The following is an 18,435-nucleotide window of genomic DNA, read 5'->3' on the forward strand; positions in this document are numbered from 1 at the left end:
CCCTCTGGCTCCCACCCCATTACTCTATATTATAGCCAGCCAAATAATATTCCAAACTCACCAACTTCTTTCATACCTCCTATCATTTTATATCGGATTCACCTATCTACATGTCAGTATCAGTAATATGGGCTACTATCATTATAATTATGATTGAAATAGTAGGAAATAGAAACAAATGTTGCTTTTGTCTACTAAGCATTTTGTTATCCTCTGTCTTTTCCCCTTATCCTAGTCAATATTCCATTCAAACATACGGGTTCAATTACATTTTTCAATGCCTACCGGATAAAATTACCTTGTAGTATGGATAAGGTTCTTCATGATCCGACTTCCTTCTGTTATTTAACCTTCCTCTACTGCTCCACTAATAGCCTTTGTGACAGCTGTAGTAACTACAGTATATGTAGTTTTCCCAAGATAATAGGCTGGCTCAGCTTTCATGCCTTTACACATGATGTGTCCTTTGCCTCTTACGTCCTCCTCTACTTTGTCTATCCAGTGAACTCCCTGTCAACCTTTAAGATTCAATTCAGATGTAAACTCTTCTGTGAAACCTGCCCTTAAATACTCAGTGGCAGAATTAGATGCTCTCTTCTCTCTTATTATGCCATACATATCTTGTCACATTCTTCTGTGACGGTGCCTGTCACCTCCACTAGCCTGTAAACGTATCCAGCAGAGGGCTGCTTTTTATCTCCTAGTCCTTACTGTCTGGCACAAAGCGGGTGCTCACGGAAAATCAGTTGAATACATCAACAAGTATTCGTCAGTGGCACCTGAAGCCATGTCATTGGAGCTACCCCATCATTGCCCATCACACACTGCTCTTCATAGACTACTACTACATTCTCTGTCCTTTGAGGTGGCAATCACGTGCTGGTGGTATTTCTAGTCAGTTAAAATGACAGTATTAACACACTTGCAAACATTCATTTCTTGAAAGAAGGATTAGGGCAGTGTCATAGCCCGGCAGACTGTGAAACGAAGACATTTACCTTCATTCCCCTTGGTACCCTTCAGCTCCGGTTTTCGCGACCACCTTGCTTGAGGCCCTGAGAGGAACTGCACCAGGGCAGGAAGTGAGGAAGCAGGAAGTGGGGACCGGCTTGGGCCTTGGGCCTGGCTGGAGTAGGTGGAATATCCTGGGGCGAGGAGGTTTGGCCCCTGGGCAGCGGCCGGCTTTCCTCTCAGGTAACAGCCTCTGCTTGGGAGTGGTGATGGGACTCAAGGCGGGTCTGGAAACATCGGCTGCCATCCCACCTCCCGTTTCCTGCCGGCACCGTCGGAGTCCAGATTGGGGCGGGAGGGCGACGAGGCGGTCGGTTACCATCCGCAGGAGGCGAAATCCCTGTAGCGTGACGCCATCACGTCCCTCCCGCCTTCTAGGAGCTTCCCTGAGGTCCAGCCTTCCCCTCCGCAGTGCATTGCCGGTTCTCCGAGGGTAATTGCTGGTCTGATTCTCTGTGTGACGGAGCGCCCAACACCTGGCTCATCTGGTACACAGCCATCATCTGAAATGGGGGTTGGATGAATGAAGACGAGGATGCCGAGGAAAGGCCCTGCCCACAGAAAGTTGATTCTTGCTCAGCCTCCACCCGCCATTTTCAAAATTCTTTCCAAAGCATCTCGTTTCTTCCTCCCCCACGGCCCTGTCTGGAGATTATTCTTTGTGTTGCGGATGAGGGTACCGAGACTCAGGGAAGTTGTTAAGTCTTAGGAAATGGCAACGCAGGACCTCAGATCATGGCTTTGAATCCTAATTAAAGGAGAGAGATGAGGCATGTGAGCGTTCAGTGAAGAGTAGCTGTTTACTCCAGGGGGTGAGGTGTGTCTTGTGCACCTCATTCTCCATTGCCTAGAATGGAGCCTGCCACATAGTAAAACTCTGGAAGATTATTAGTTGAATAAATTAATGAACACACACTTGGGGCTCAAAAAGATTAGACTTTCTGCCTCTGACAGTATTCTTTTCATCAAAACAGTAACACCTCCTAATGGCGTGGTAGTCTCTATAACCATTCTCCCGTAGCGTTCTTGACCGGAGCTCATTTCCTTCCGAGTCAAACTCATGTCTATAGGCAGAACCTGTACAAACACAAGAGCTGTTCTTTCCTCATAGTTCCACCTTAAATACATCTTTTCAGAGATGGCTCCGGGCACTCAGCCTCTTAAATGCTATTGTCATTATTGTCCCAAGTATTTGGATAAAGTCAGTTTAGCTCCTCTGTTCCTTATTCTCAATCTTGAAATCAAAAAATTTTTGGAAACCAATTTTCCCTCCAACTCATTTGGTGGTAAAACTTGGCCTGAGGCCATTGTAGTCTTTTTTTTTTTTTTTTGAGACGGAGTCTTGCTGTGTCGCCCAGGCTGGAGTGCAGTGGTGTGATCTCGGCTCACTGCAAGCTCCGCCTCCCAGGTTCACGCCATTCTCCCGCCTCAGCCTCCCAAGTAGCTGGGACTACAGGCGCCCGCCACCACGCCCGGGTAATTTTTTGTATTTTTAGTAGAGACGGGGTTTCACCTTGTTAGCCAGGATGGTCTCAATCTCCTGACCTCGTGATCCACCTGCCTCGGCCTCCCAAAGTGCTGGGATTACAGGCGTGAGCCACCGTACCCAGCCCATTTGTATTCTTTATTCCAAATATTTACATGTTTTTATTGCAGACATGTTAATGTGTTTAATTGTTCAGAGCAGTCCCACACCTTACTGTGGGTATCATGTAATATATGGTATAGATATGGCACTATTCTTGAAAATTCCACCCCCCCACCGCACCCAAAAGAGAATTTCCACAACTCATCTGGCCTCAAAGGATTTGGATAAACGATCGTGGACTGATAGTTTAATGCCACCTGATAAATCATTTCCTGTTAGGATTCAGATGAAATGGGGAGAAGGAAACAGCATTGTGAAAGTGGGCAGATCTAAAAAGAACACTGAAAGACCTTTTCAATGTAATCATTTGTTTTGCTGGGAATTATTTAGGAGGAAAGCTCCTTAACTGAATGGTAAGTTTTAGTGTGAGGTTCATGTTTTATGTTTCTCCACAAAGCCATACAAATGGTAGGTACTCAAGAAATATCTGTTGATGATTTGAAAATATTTGCTCAAAACTATAGAATTTTACTTGACAATTACAAGAGCTAGATTTTATTTTTTAAATGCCATGCTTTATAGGAGTTTGTGACCATCTGGGCAGCTAGTAAGAACCCGTGTCTAAAAAAAATATTTTTTTAAGGCCAAGCACGGTGGCTCACGCCTATAATCCCAGCACTTTGGGAGGCTGAGGTGGGCGGATCACTTGAGGTTGGGAGTTCGAGACCACCCTGGACAATATGATGAAACCCCGTCTCTACTAAAATTATGAAAAATTAGCTGGGCTTGGTGGCTCGTGGCTATAGTCCCAGCTACTTGGGAGGCTGAGGCAGGAGAATCGCTTGAACCTGGGAGGTGGAGGTTGCAATGAGCCAAGATCGTGCCACTTCACTCCAGCCTGGGTGATACAGCAAGACCCCATCTCAAAAAAAAAAAAATTTTTTTTTTTAAAATTAATTAGACTTGGTGGTATGCAACTGTAGTCCCAGCTACTTGGGAGGCTGAGGCAGGAGGACTGCTTGAACCCAGGAGTTTGCAAGCAGCCTGGGGTACATAGTGAGGCTTTATCTCAAAAAAAAAAAAAAAAAAGTGATTGTAATTATAAAGCTATAGAATCAGTGCAGGTTTATCCCAAGGCATTGTGTCAATCAATCATTGTGTCATTTGCACAACACATGTTTCTTGAGTACCTACTGTTGCTAATTAGCTGTTAGGGATAGGATTACAGTGGTAAATAAGACAGTCAGGGTCCCTGCCCCAGGGAGCTTCTAGTTTGGTGGTGAAGAAAGGCACTGAGCAAATAACAAATAGGTCAGTACAGATTGTTATAAGTGCAATGAAGGAAATTAACCAGGTGCTGGGGAGACCTAAGTAGTTAGTGTGGTCGGTGAAGACCTCTCAGATCTGTGACACGAAATACCTAACTTCTTCCCTCTATTTCTAAATATTATAGCGAGTTGGGCAGCCAGACAACCAACATTCAAATGTGGAAATTTACCCTCTTGGGCACTAATTTTGTCACATCACTATAGTGATAACAGTCTCACAGTTATTTGATGGTATGTGTAAACAGCATTTTGATATAGTCAGATGTCTAAAACACAATAAACCAACATATAATTTACAACTAACACCAATGAATTGAGCTCCTTGACAGTCTGAAAAGATAGCAGTAGTAGAATGGTGTCTTAAATATTCTGTGTTCATATCACAAGGTAAAGTTCAAGTCATTGTACATTAGTAAGTGATATGAATTCACTTCTCTAGACTTTTTTCCTTGTGATTTTTCTAATGGTTGGGGTTGTATTTATTTCTGAAATGATGTCATGTAAATTCATTTTAAACTACTCTATTGGATTAGAAGGCTATTATTTTGATATTTTTCTGGGTTAGAAAATTCATTTAAGAAAACGGTTTTTAAAAGTTTAAAATACAGGTTAGAGAATGTAGAAAAACCTAAAAATTACGATTGTCCTTCCAAAATATAGATAGGTAGCTATCCAAAAAAGAAAAAAAATTTAACATTTGTTGTTCAATTCCAGCAAGTTGTGATTCTAACAAGGCTTTAAAAGAAAATAGACTCGTGAAGAAACAGATCAATATGTGTTGCTCTAAGCCAATGTCATAGTGCATCTCTGCCTTGAGTGAGTTTGGTAGAGGGAAAAAAAGGACAATAGAAAAAGAAAACCCTCATGAATGAAAATTTTAATAGCTTACTGAAATAGTATAAATCAGGTTTTCACTGCAGGAAGGAGTCAAATAAAAATGATTGTGTTTGAAGTACAAAAAAGAGAAAATCAGAAAGTTGTAGAAATACAACTTCTCTTTTTCTTCCTAGGGTTAATGATAGTGTCTTTCTGAGAAATCTTTTTCTCTTTTTTTTTTGAGACGGAGTCTCGCTCTGTCGCCCAGGCTGGAGTGCAGTGGCACAGTCTCGGCTCACTGCAAGCTCCGCCTCCTGGATTCACACCATTCTCCTGCCTCAGCCTCCCGAGTAGCTAGGACTACAGGTGCCCACCACCATGCCTGGCTAATTTTTTGTATTTTTAGTAGAGACGGGGTTTCACTGTGTTAGCCAGGATAGTCTAGATCTCCTGACCTCGTGATCCACCCACCTCCGCCTCCTAAAGTGCTGGGATTACAGGCGTGAGCCATCATGCACGGCCGAGAAATCTTAATTAAACAGATATTTAATACATTTTCTTATTTATTTATTTATTTATTTATTTTTGAGAGAGAGTCTCACTCTATCTCCCAGGTTATAGTGCAGTGGCGTAATCTCAGCTCACTGCAATCTCTGCCTCCCAGGTTCAAACGATTCTCATGCCTCAGCCTCCCAAGTAGCTGGGATTACAGGTGTGTGCCCACCAAGCCCAGCTAATTTTTTGTGTTTTTAGTAGAGAGAGGGTTTCGCCATGTTGCCCAGGCTGGTGTTGAACTCCTGAGCTCAGGTGATCTGCCCGCAGCAGCCTCCCAAAGTGCTAGGATTATAGGCGTGAGCCACCACGCCCAACCACTTATACAGGTACATTTTCTGTCTCGCTTAGTTAACAGTGTGTTGTATTTTTACCAAAAAGAGGTTATCTTCTCTTATTTTTTTAAAAAAGAAGTGATAGTTTATTTAGGATGCTTCTAAAAATGTGTGTCTTCCTTTAATACACATACAGAAATTAATCAAGCCTGAGCTAGTTATCTGAGGTGGTCAAGGGAAGCAAAACTAAAAGCAGTGAACACATTTGTTATGGATTTCAACATTTTTTTCTTTTGTATGTGTGCAGTTTCTCTAGTAAAATCTGATTATAGATCTTCTAGGTTTCGTTGGATCTGGATGTTCGTCAGGGCTCGAAATCAATTTGATACACCGTCTTGGCAGCCGGCAGTGGTGAATCACTAGGGAAATTGCAAACTAACTGACCCTCCTTAATACAAAATAATGAAAACGAGAAAGGGAATGGTTTCCTATAAACTGAACTGATCATTCACAAGCATTGTGTAGAGTTTGGGGGCTGCATATCCTTTGTAAGTTTCAGCATATGGGCCTCTCTGTGTGTCCTTGTTTTGAGACCTGATAGACACAGGCTGATCACTGCAGGATTTAGAGAAATCCTTGTATTATTTGAGTCTTACTATTGACACTGTTTAATCCTAAACTCATTCTTCTTTTTCCAAAGGTGAACAAATAAAGTAATTTAACCTTTCCCTCTAATTTACCAGGCTTATCTGGACTACAATAGAGGTTTTAGGGTACCATGAGTTAGCTGTGGAGTCCACTGATGTGCAGCTGTTTGTCTTCATAGCTGATCCTCCTTTCTTTTAGGTTTAGCAGGCAAGCAGATTGTATTTAGATCTGATTCTCAGGACTTGTAGTTCTAAAAACAATACAGTCATAGGGTCAGTGGGTGATTCTAAGACTCAATTTTACCCCCATTTTAGTTATTCTCAGAACATAATGTTTTTATACATGACAATATATCTTAAGAGATGCCTGAAATCCTAGCATTTCATGAGGCTAAAGTGGGAGGATCACTTGAGGCCAGAAATTTTTGACCAGCCTGTGCAACATATGGAGACCCCCATCTCTACAAAATATTTAAAAATTAGCCAGGCAGGCTGGGTGCAGTGGCTCACGGCTGTAATCCCAGCAGTTTGGGAGGCTGAGGCGGAAGGATCACAAGGTCAGGAGTTTGAGACCAGCCTGACCAACATGGTGAAACCCCGTCTGTACTAAAAATACAAAAATTAGCCAGGTGTGGTGGCGTGCACTTGTAATCCCAGCTGCTCAGGAGCCTGAGGCAGGAGAATTGCTTGAACCCAGGAGGCAGAGGTTGCAGTGAGCAAAGATCCCGTCACTGCACTCCAGCCTGGGCAACACAGGGAGACTCCGTCTCAAAAAAAAAACAAAAAAAAACAAAAAAACAAAAACAAAAAAAAACACGGCAAGGCACACACCTTGGGAGGCTAAGGCCAGAGAATTGCATGAACCTAGGAGTTTGAGGCTGCAGTGAGCTATGATTGCACCACTGTACTTCAGCCTGGGAAACAGGGCAATACCCTGTCTCTGAAAAAAAAAAAAAAAAGAAAAAGAAATGTCAGAGACAAGTTCTGTTTTTTAAAATGTTGACTTGTCTACTGTCCATGTAATGCTTTGTAGCCATTATATTTCTGGCCAAAGAGGTTGGATGATATTTTCTGCAGAAACTTCTATGACTAGAAAGACAACCTGTATTTCTTTAAATAATATAGGCCAATTTCTCATGAGGGATTTTCCCATACCTATCCTAGGAACAGTTATATGGTACCCTCGATTCTGGCTGCTGTAAGTGAGGGGCTGATTTGGAAACAAAACCTAGATTTGCAGACTGATTTAGTCTTCTATAGACTTAAAAAAAAGTTTAATTTTAATTTTTTTTGTGCTTCCCTTGCAGGAAATTGATACTTTATCAACGTAGAGATTAATTATTTGTATTTGGGAGCAGCAGCACTGGGGACCAATTACCTGTCAAGAGTTTTATAAACCAGTGACATAAACTGTTATTCCATTGCTTTCATCCTCCATCTCACCTTGGAACTTATATTACTTATGGCGTTCAGGAGACAAGTGAAAAACTTTGTGAAAAATTACTCAGATGCTGAAATAAAAGTCAGGGAAGCAACTTCTAATGACCCTTGGGGTCCCTCTAGTTCTCTGATGCTAGATATCAGTGACTTGACTTTCAACACAATTTCTCTCTCAGAGATTATGAATATGTTATGGCACAGACTCAATGACCATGGGAAGAACTGGCGCCACGTGTATAAATCCCTTACGCTAATGGATTATCTCATCAAGAATGGATCAAAGAAAGTTGTTCAGCATTGCAGAGAGGGGTTCTGTAACCTTCAAACACTAAAAGATTTTCAGCACATAGATGAAGCTGGAAAAGACCAAGGTAATGGTTAAAGAAGTTTATATAAGCTGGGTATGGTAGTGTGCACCTGCAATCCTGGTGCTTGGGAGGCTGAGGTGGGAGGATCACATGAGCCCAGGCATTTGATGCTGTAATGAGGAAAGATTGCACCTGTGAATAGCCACTGTACTCCAGCCTGGGCAACATAGCAAGACCCCGATCTCTAAAGTTTAAAACAAAAGTTTATAGCATGTGCCAATAAAGATTAGGAGGTTTGGGGGATCATTTTATATCAGGAGGTAGGGAAGAGTTGTACTTAAATGAACTAGCTATCTTTCCTCTGGGACAGTTATAGTTTCCAATTTAATCCTCTGTATTGAGTCTTCAGTGCCTTAGAGAACAATACTTTTTTCAAAAGGAAAAAAAAAGCGAACACACTTAGGTTTCTGATAAAATGATACCTCATAGAAAATGAATAAAGTGAATAAAACAGGAGGCACGGCAATTTGGTGTAATAATGTCACTATAATTCATAATTATAATTAAACTGGAATTTAGTCATAAATTAAGGAAATATTTCCACAGGCTGGAATCTTCAAAGACTATCTAGATGGAAGCAGTTAAATGAATACAAAAATTTAGATCATAAAATAATTCTTTCGGGGGCGGAAGAGGAGGTGCAGTAGGGAAAGGATAGGATCCTGAGATGATTCAGTAGTGCCTGATATTCTACAGTGGCAAAAGGCTCAGCACTTCCTCTCCTGCTACTGTAAAATTATAATTTGTGTTTAAAGTGAATAGTTTTATGAATCATGAGAAGAGGATAAAATTCAGAGCATTCTCTCTGGGAAGCATGCATTTTAAAAATAGACCTTTTTTTAAGGGCAGCTTTAGGTTTACAGAAAAATTATGCAGAAAGTTACGCAGAGTTCCCATTTACCCTTCCCCACTCAGACACAATTTCTCCTAATAACATCTTGCATTAGTGTGGTCCATTTGTCACAATTTATAAGCAAATACTGATACATTATTGTTAACGAAAGTTCATATCTTACATTAGGATTTACTCTTTGTGTTCTACAGTTCTATGGGTTTTGAAAAATACATGGTGTCATGTGTCCACCATTCCACTATCATACAGAGTACATATGTCCTGTGCTCCAGTTTTTCATCCTTTTCCTCTCCCCTTGAATCCCTGGCAACCACTGGTCTTTTTATCATCTCTATAGTTTTGCCTTTTCAGATGTCATAGAGTTGGAATCTTAAAGTATGTAGCTTTTTCAGACTGGTTTTCACTTGGCAATATGCATTTAAGATTCCTCCATGTCCTTTCATAGCTTGAGAGTTTCGTTTTTCCTTCTTTTTTTTTTAAAAAAAAACTTTATTGAGATATAATTCACATGCCATGCAATTCACCCATTTAAGGTGTACAGTTATGTGGATTTTGGTATATTACAGTATAATTTTTCAAAATTATAACTATAACATAAAATTTGCCTTTGTAAGTATACAATTCAGTTGCATTAATTACATTCACAATGTTGTGCAGCCATCACCACTCTTGGTAAAACTCTTTCATCACCCAAACAGAAACCCCATAACCATTAAGCAATAGCTCCCCATTCCCATTCCACCAAGGCCCTATCTGTCTCTCTGAATTTTCCTGTTCTAGGTATCTCATGTAAGTGGACTTATTTCAGTTACTGTAATGTCCTCAGGGTTGTCATGTTGTAGGATATATCAGAACTTTATTCCTTTTATGTCTGAATAATATTCTATTGTATGTACATTGCACATTTTAAAAATTTACTCATCTGTTGATAGACTCTTGGGTTGTTTCTTTTAGCTATTGTGAATAGTGTTCCACTGAACATGGGAGTGTAAGTATCAATTCAAGTTCTGGCTTTCAGTTTATTTGGGTGTATACTTAGGGGTGGAACTGTTTGATCATATGGTAATTCAGTGTTTAGCTTTTTGAGGAGCTGCTAAATTTTTCCATAGTGGCTGTATCCATTTTACATCTCCACTGGCAGTTTAAAAATGTCCCAGTTTTTCTGTATTCTTGTCAGCACTTGTTATTATCCTTTTTTGTTGTTGTTGATTATAGCTATCCTACTGGTTGTGAAGTGGTATCTCACTGTGGTTTTGATTTACATTTCCCTAAAGACGAATGATGTTGAACATCTTTTCATGTCGTTGTTGGCAATTTCTATGTCTTCTCTGGTGTAACATCTATTCAAGTCCTTTGCCGATTATTAACTTTTTAAGACAACTTTTTGAGTATTAAAAGTTCTTTATATATTCTGGATACAAGACCCTTATCAGAGAAGTGATATGCAAGTATCTTCTCTGATTCTATAGATTCCTTTAATTTTGTTGGAGGTGTCTTTTGATGCACAAAATTTTTAAAGTTTGAAGTGCAATGTATAATTTTTTCCCTTGGTTACTTGTGCTTTAGGGGTCATATATAAGAAACTATGGGCTCCATTGTCTAATCCAGGATCATGAAGATTTATACCTATCTTTTCTAAGAGATTTATAGTTTTAGCTTGTACATTCAGGTCCTGGGTCCTTTTTGAATTAATTTGTGTATGTGCTGTGAAGTTTAACTTCATTCTTTTTCATGAAGATGCCCTGCTACCATTTATTGAAAAGACCATTTTTTCCCTATTGAGTTATATTGGCATCCTCGCAAAAATCAATCAACCAAATAAGATGTATGGGCTTATTTCTGTACTCCCAGTTGTTTCATTGGTCTATATGTCAGGCCTTATGCCAGTACCATACTGTTTTGATTACAGTAGCTTTGTAGTAAGTTTTGAAATTAAGGAGTGTGAGTTCTCCAACATTGTTCTTTTATAAGCTTTTTTTTTTTTTTTTTTTCCTATTCTGAGTCTCTTGCATTTTCATTTGAAGTTTAACACCAGCTTATGAATTTCTGTTAAAAAAGATGGCTAGGGCCAGATGTGGTGACTCACACCTATAATCCCAGCATTTTGGGAGGTGGAGGCAGTCAGATCACTTGAGGCCAGGAGGTCAAGACCAGCCTGGCCAACATGGTGAAACCCCATCTTTACTAAAAGTGCCAAAAATTAGCCAGGTATGGTGGCACACACTTGTAATCCCAGCTACCTGGAGGCTGAGGCATGAGAATTGCTTGAACCTAGGAGGTGAAGGTTGCAATGAGCCAAGATCACACCACTGCACTCCAGCCTGGGCAACAGAGTGAGACCCTGTCTCAGGAAAAAAAAAAAAAAAAGATGGCTAGAATTTGGCTGGAATTTTGATGGGCTTACATTGAATCTGTAGATCAATTTGGGGTATATTGTCATTTTAACAATACTAATTTCTCCAATCTTTGTACACAGGATGTCTTTCTTTTTATTTAGATATTTTTTCACTTCTTTCAATAGTGCTGTGTAGGTTTTGGTGTACAAGTCTTGCATTTCTTAAGTTTTTTTCATTTTAAAGGTTATTTTCCAGTTAATTTCAGAAGTTCTTGCATTTCTGAAAGTTATTTCTAAGCATTTTAGTCTTTTTAAAACTCCAGTAAATGGAATTTTTTTTTTTTTTTGAGGTAGAGTCTCGCTCTGTCATCCAGGCTGGAGTGCGGTGGCACCATCTTGGCTTACTGCAAGCTCCGCCTCCTGGGTTCACACCATTCTCCTGCCTCAGCCTCCGGAGTAGCTGGGACTCAGGCTGGAATTGTCTTCTTAATTTCATTTTCAGATTGTTCATGGCTGGTGTATAGAAATACACCTGATTAACTGATTTTTGTATGTTGATCTGTCTACTAGATCCCGTCATGTACAAATAGTTTCACTTCTTCCTCTCCAATCTAGATTCCTTGGCTAGAAAGAAGTGTTGAGAGCAGACATCCCGTCTTGTTCCTGCTCTTTGGAGGAAAGCTTCCTGTCATCAAGTATGTTAGCTATGGGTTTTTTCATAGATGTTCTTTATCAGGGTGAGGAAGTTCTCTTCTATTCCTAGTTGTTGAGTGTTTTTATCATGAAAGAAAGTTGTCTTTTTATGCATTTGTACCTTTTATATGTATAAGATAAGGTATACATGGATGTGTTTAAGTTGACTATCATAAAGATCTTTCAGATTCCCTAACAGTTGATCTTAGCACCAAAGCAAGTACAAGTACACTATGCTAGACTTTATGAATACTCTTGATAATTTATTACCACCAAGAGAGCAAGAAAAATGCAAGTTAGAACTGAAATGTCAACAGAAGCATAGTGCATTCATTTGTTGATTATGGAAGGTACATTAGCAATTGATTGATAACATTGTACACATTATTCACTAATACAAATTAATGAAAAAGATTCCATTGGGGAAAATACTATCTTTTACGTATTTCTTTTTGTGTATTTTTTCTTTTTTTTTCTTTGAGATGGAGTCTTACTCTGTCACCCAGGCTGGAGTGCAGTGGTGCTATCTTGGCTCACTGCAACCTCTGCCCCCCCGGTTCAAGTGATTCTCCTGCCTCACCCTCCCGAGTAGCTGGGACTACAGGCACCTGCTACCGTGCCCTGCTAATTTTTGTATTTTTAGTAGAGACAGGGTTTCACCATCTTGGGCAGGCTGGTCTTGAACTCCTGACCTAGTGATTCACCCGCCTCAGCCTCCCAAAGTGCTGGGATTACGGGTGTGAGCCACCGTGCCCAGCCCTCTTTGTGTGTTTTCTAATGAATGTGATATACTAGAAGAGTAGCTGTTGCCATAATTTCACTCATACTTAAATAAATGTGCATTCATTGAGGATATATACTTGCATAACAATTTGTTACTGCTGGGGTATACAGTCAAAATAGTTTGCAAACCACTGGCTCTCAGGATAAAGTCAGGCCCCTTAACATGTTTCCAATCTACTTTTCTGCTCTTACTTCCCTAGTCCTCAATGTGGCACATTGCATTAACAGTCATTCCTAATATATTGTTTCCTTAAACATTTCTGTGCTTATACTTAAGATTTGTCTTTCCCCTTGAAATATTCTTTTATCGCTGTCCATGTTTTGAACTCCTACTTAATCTCCAAATCCTAGCTCAGAATCCTTTTTCCCTCTATCCCCAACTACTCTTTCCCTCATTGGGCGGAATTAATTGCTGCAGTACTTTATTCATAATATCAAAGCAGTGCTTTTTATGGTATATTTTATTGATTTTATATGTCTCATTTTAACTAGATTGTAAGGGCATGTACCATATGTTAATCATCCTTTCACCGTCAGGCCTGCACAGAGTAGACAGTAAATTTTTATCAAATGGAAGTCATATAAAAAAACAAGAAAGAAAAACTGCTAGATAAAAATGATTTTGTTGACTCGGAGAAGAAAGAAGGCAGTATCAAGTCTGTACTGAGAAGTGAATGAAAGAGAAATTATTTGGTCCAAGTAATCTATATCTGGAGCCTGCCGTAGTTACAGGTTATCAAGAGAGATGAAGACAAAAGAAGATATAGAAAAAAGGGCTTTCTTGGCTCTCTTATTTGGTCTTTACACTTGCTGTTCCCTTTCCCTGGAATGCTGTTGTCCAGAAACCTGCATGGCTTTCTCAGAAAGTCTTATTAGAGGTCTTCTAATTCTACCCTAGTTATAAAAAACAGCCCGGCCTCCTCGTTGCACTGACATGCCCTGGCCACCTTCTGTTTCATTTTTCCCCATAGCGCTTCTCATCTGACATAGTGTATATTCTATTTTAGGATGCGTTTATTGTCTATCCCTACTAAAGTGTGCATTTCACGACGGCAGGGACATTTTACCTTTTATGTCCGCTTCGTCCATGCCCTATCTCCAGTATCTTCAGCAGTGCCTGTCACATGGTACGTGCACAGTAATTAATAATAGTTATACTAGTAGGAAAAACATTGGGAAAACAAATAGGAAAAATTGGGAAACATCAGAGAATAGTAAGTGACTTTTTCAAATCATTTCTCAACACATTTTTCTTTAATCTCTAGACAACTTTTCAGGCGATATATCTCTGAATTTAAGCAGTGAGTCTAATTGTTAATCTGAAAAAATTAATTCATGATTTTCCATGTGTTTCCAGACTTTGGTGACATTGTGTATTGTACTTACTGTAGTTCTAAAAGAATCACCAGTTGGATACATTGCTTTAAAGTTAAAGGTACTTCACAGGAAACACTGTCGAGGCTATAGAAGGACATATTGAGCATATTGTTTGAAATGTAACTAACATAGTGTTTAAAAATAAACTTATTCTGTATTTGCTAACTTTTGGGCTCTTTTATTAGCAAGCATGTTTACTACACTTTGTAACAAGTGGTATTCTCAACACTTGGCATGCATGAATTCATTTAATCTTCACAACAGCCCTTTGAGATGGGAAATGTTATTGGCTCTTTTTTGCTGATGAGGAAACCAACCTGCAAAGAGGTTGAATAACTCTTCACACAGCTAGTTAGTGGTAGAGACAAGATTGCAATCTAAGCATTTTGGCTCCAGAATACATGTTCTCAACAACTACAGTATATTGTTGAATGAAAGAATTAAGAATGCTATCCTCATCCTGATCATTCTGTTCACTCCTTTACTCCATCCTGTCAGCATGTGTCATGTTTCCAGCTTTGACCAAACATTTAACCAATTACATACAGCAGGATGGAAGGGGCTGAGACTGAACTAATTCTGATCACTATCCTGGGACAAGAATTCAGAAATTTAGCCTTTTATTAAAAAGTTTTTTAAAAATATACTTTGTTTTTTTAGAGCAGTTTCAGATTCACAGCAAGATTGAGAGGAAAATACTGTGTTCCCAAATACCTTCTTCCTCCGTGCATGCATAGCCTCCCCCATCATAAACATCCTCAACCAAAGTGGTACATTTGCTACCGTCAATGAATATATAGTTACATATCATTTTCACCCAAAGTCCATAGCTTACTTTAAGGTGTACTCTTGGTGTTGTACATTTTATAGGTTTGGACAAATGTACAATTACATGTACTCATCATTATAATATCACGCAGAGTAGTTTCACTGCCCTAAAATTTTTCTGTGCTCTGCCTGTTTTTTCCTCCCTCCTTCAGCTCCTGCAACCATTGATCTTTTTACTGTCTCCATAATTTTTCCTTTTCTAAAATGTCATTTAGTTGGAATCATTCAACATGTACCCTTTCAAGTAGGCTTCTGTCACTGGGCTGAAGTGCAGTGGCATTATCAGAGGTCACTGAAGCCTTGAACTCCTGGGCTTAAGCGACCCTCTCAGAGGAGAATCAGCTTCCAGAGTAGCTGGGACTGTAGGTGCACACCACCACGCCCAGCTCATTTTAAAATTTTTTGTGGAGACAAAGTCTCACTACATTGCCCAGGCTGGTCTTGAATTTGTGGCCTCAAGCAATCCTCCTACCTTGGCTTCCCGAAGTGTTGGTATTATAGGCATGAGCCATTGCGCCCAGCCTCATTTCCTTTTAGCACTTAATAGTAGCCCATTGTCGGGATGAATCGCAGTATATTTATCCATTCAGCTACTGAATGTCACCTTGATTGCTTCCAAGTTTTGGCAATTACAAATAAACAACTGTATGAAGTTTTTTATGTGGACAATAATTTTCAACTCCTTTGAGTAAATATCAAGGAACCTGATGTACTCAATTGTATGGCAAGAGTGTTTAGTTTTATAAGAAACTACCAAACTGTCTTTTAAAGTGGCAGCCCCATTTTGCATTCTCACCAGCAATAATGAGAGTTCCTGATGCTTTACGTCTTTACCAGCACTTGGTGTTGTCAGTGTTCTGAATTTTGGTCATCCTAATAGGTATGTATATAGTATCTCTTATTGTTATTTTAGTGTGCATGTCCCTAATGACGTATGATGTGGAGGATCTTTCATATGCTTACTTGCCATCTGTATATGTGTTGTTTTTTTTTTTTGTTTTTTTTTTTGTTTTTTTTTGAGATGGAGTCTCGCTCTGTTGCCCAGGCTGGAGTGCAGTGGCGTGATGTTGGCTCACTGCAAGCTCCGCCTCCTGGGTTCATGCCATTCTCCTGCCTCAGCTTCCCAAGTAGCTGGGACTACAGGCACCCTACGCCCAGCTAATTTTTTTGAACTTTTTAGTAGAGATGGGGTTTCACTGTCTTAGCCAGGATAGTCTTGATCTCCTGACCTCATGTTCCACCTGTCTTGGCCTCCCAAAGTGCTGGGATTACAGGTGTGAGCCACTGCGCCCAGCCTGTATATCTTCTTTAATGAGGTGTATGTTAAGGTTTTAGGCCCATTCTTAAGTCAGGTTGTTTGTTTTTATTGTTGAGTTTTAAGAATTCTGTGTATATTTCAGATAACACTCCTTCGTCTCTTTTTTTTTTTTTTTGCAAATATTTTTTCCCAGTCTGTGTCTCATCTTTTCATTTTCTTGACCATGTCTTTTGCATATCAGAAAGTTTAATTTTAATGAATAACACTATACTGCCTCATGGGTAGTGCTAGTACCTTATAATAATAAAATAATTCTGATTTCTTCTTCCCATCCCTTGTATCATTGCTGTTACTTATTTTGCTTATATATAAGCATATGTGTAAGCATGTGTAATCACATTGTTGCTGTTATTGTTTTATTAATAAATAATAAGAAAGTTTTTATTTTCACTTATTTCTTTTCTGATGCAGTTCATTTCTTTATGCAGATCTGAGTTTCTGAACTTTATCGTTTTCCATTTCTCTAAAGAATTTCTTTGAACATTTTTTGCAAGGTAGGTTACCGGCAACAAATTCCCTCAATTTTTGTTTGACTAAAAAAGTCTTTATTTCTCCTTCACTTTCTTAGTTTTGGTTTCTGAGAAGTTGAATGTAATTCTTATCTTTGTTCCTGTATACGTAAGGTGTTTTTTTCCTCTGGTTTCTTTCAGGAGTATTTTTTTTTGAAAAAAATATTTCCATTTATCCTGCTTAATGTTCTCTGAGCTTCCTTGATCTGTGGTTAGTGTATAACATTAATTTGGGGAAATTATCAGTGACTGTTGTTTCAAATATTTCTCCTGTTCCTGTGTCTCTCTCCTTTGTTAATTTCCATTACACATATGTTACACCTTTTATAGTTGTCCCATAGTTCTTGGATGTTCTGTTCTTGTTATTTATTGTTGTTGTCATTCAGCTTTTCTCATCGCTTTTCAGTTTTAGTGGTTTCTATTGAGATGTCCTCCAGCTCAAAGATTCTTTCCTCAACTGTGTCCAATCTCCCAGAAAGCCTACCAAAGGCATTCTTCATTTCTGTTACAATATTTTTGATCGCTAGCATTTCTTTTTGATTCTTTCTTAGAATTTCTATCTCTGTGCTTACATTGCTCATCTATGCTGCGTGCTGTCCACATTATCCGTTAGAGCCCTTACATCTTAATCATAGTTATTTTAAATTCCTAGTCTAATAATTCTAATATATTGGCCCTATCTGCACCTGGTTTTGTTGCTTGTTCTGTCTCCTCAAACTGCGATTTTTGCCTTTTAGTATGTCTTGTAATTTTTTCTTGATAGCTGGGCATGAGGTACAATAAGAGGATCTCAGGTAAATAAGCCTTTAGTGATGTGGCAGTAAGTTAGGCTTAGTGATCTTCCAGATCAGTTAGGCTCTGATAACACCCCATCAGGTTAGGCTTTGGTTAACTAGCTTCTCCTAGGGGCAGAACTTGTTAAGAACAGAATGCTCTGGAAAATTCTGAATGGTTCCTTTTTCCCTCGCCCTGCTAGAAGCACCAGGGGATTTTTCTCCAGTATTTACTGCGAGAACTTGGTCCAGCTCCTTGAGGTAAAACAAAAGTGGGGGAGGCCTGAAGACTTCCCCTGGAGGTTTGATCTCTCAGTTATAGTTCAGGCTTCCCGACCTCAGCACTTTTTTCCTTGGAGGTTTCTGCTCCAGCAAGCCACGATTCTCTGTACTGTATTCGCCTGTCAGTCTCAATGTGGGGCTCAGTGGTTTGCCCTGTGACTACACCTCTCTGATGGGTCCAAGAAGAGTTGTTGATTTTTCTGTATGTTCAGGTTTTTACTTGTTAGAATGGAGTGGCAACTCCAAGTTTTTACATTTTGGATCAGAAGTCAGGTTTATCCTTTTTTATCCATTTCTAAGTTATTTAGGTGAAGGATGGTACAAGAAGCATACACCATGTACTCTTTATGGTGACTTTAAAAATCCTTCATTAAGTCTAACTAATTTGAAGGTCTTGGGTAAACAGCTAGAAATAGTTGGCAAGGCTGGGTCAGTCTCTTTTATCTTAGGTGAAGGCCCATTACAATCTAGGCTCAACCTCACAAGAGTGGGCACCGTAGTTACCACAGGTGATTCCAGGTTCCCAGGTGATCGTCCTGAATCTCGTTAACATTCGCAGGTAGTCTAACATTCTCTCTTTTATGCCTACAGTGTCTGTATGCCTCTGTCACAGTCCATTTATGTACACGTCTTTATCCCTTGCAAAACTCTGAATTTTT

The 18,435-nt window shown here is 39.5% G+C and overlaps 2 protein-coding genes across 8 annotated transcripts in view; one reads left to right on the forward strand and one right to left on the reverse strand.

Moving 5' to 3' along the window:
• Positions 1-1,042, reverse strand: part of GRAP2 (GRB2 related adaptor protein 2) — a 78,774-nt gene extending 77,732 nt beyond the window's left edge. The window contains exon 1 of one of the 3 annotated variants that reach the window (XM_021921574.2): positions 999-1,042. The gene's annotated coding sequence lies outside the window, so the exon portion shown is untranslated. Of the gene's footprint in view, positions 1-298; positions 533-998 lie in introns of those variants that run through there. The other 2 variants (XM_021921576.2, XM_021921575.2) reach the window with 2 other exon arrangements.
• Positions 1,043-1,090: 48 nt separating this feature from the next.
• ENTHD1 (ENTH domain containing 1) overlaps positions 1,091-18,435 on the forward strand; it is a 165,418-nt gene continuing 148,073 nt past the window's right edge. The window contains exons 1-3 of one of the 5 annotated variants that reach the window (XM_031656280.1): positions 1,107-1,194; positions 1,390-1,499; positions 7,525-8,028. In XM_031656280.1, coding sequence (XP_031512140.1) covers positions 7,680-8,028 — 349 coding nt within the window. In that variant the 5' untranslated portion in view covers positions 1,107-1,194; positions 1,390-1,499; positions 7,525-7,679. Of the gene's footprint in view, positions 1,195-1,389; positions 1,500-7,524; positions 8,029-18,435 lie in introns of all 5 variants that reach the window. The other 4 variants (XM_031656283.1, XM_031656282.1, XM_031656281.1 and 1 more) reach the window with 4 other exon arrangements.

This window comes from Papio anubis, chromosome 16 (assembly GCF_008728515.1).
Source record: "Papio anubis isolate 15944 chromosome 16, Panubis1.0, whole genome shotgun sequence".
In the NCBI taxonomy this organism is placed as follows: domain Eukaryota; kingdom Metazoa; phylum Chordata; class Mammalia; order Primates; family Cercopithecidae; genus Papio; species Papio anubis.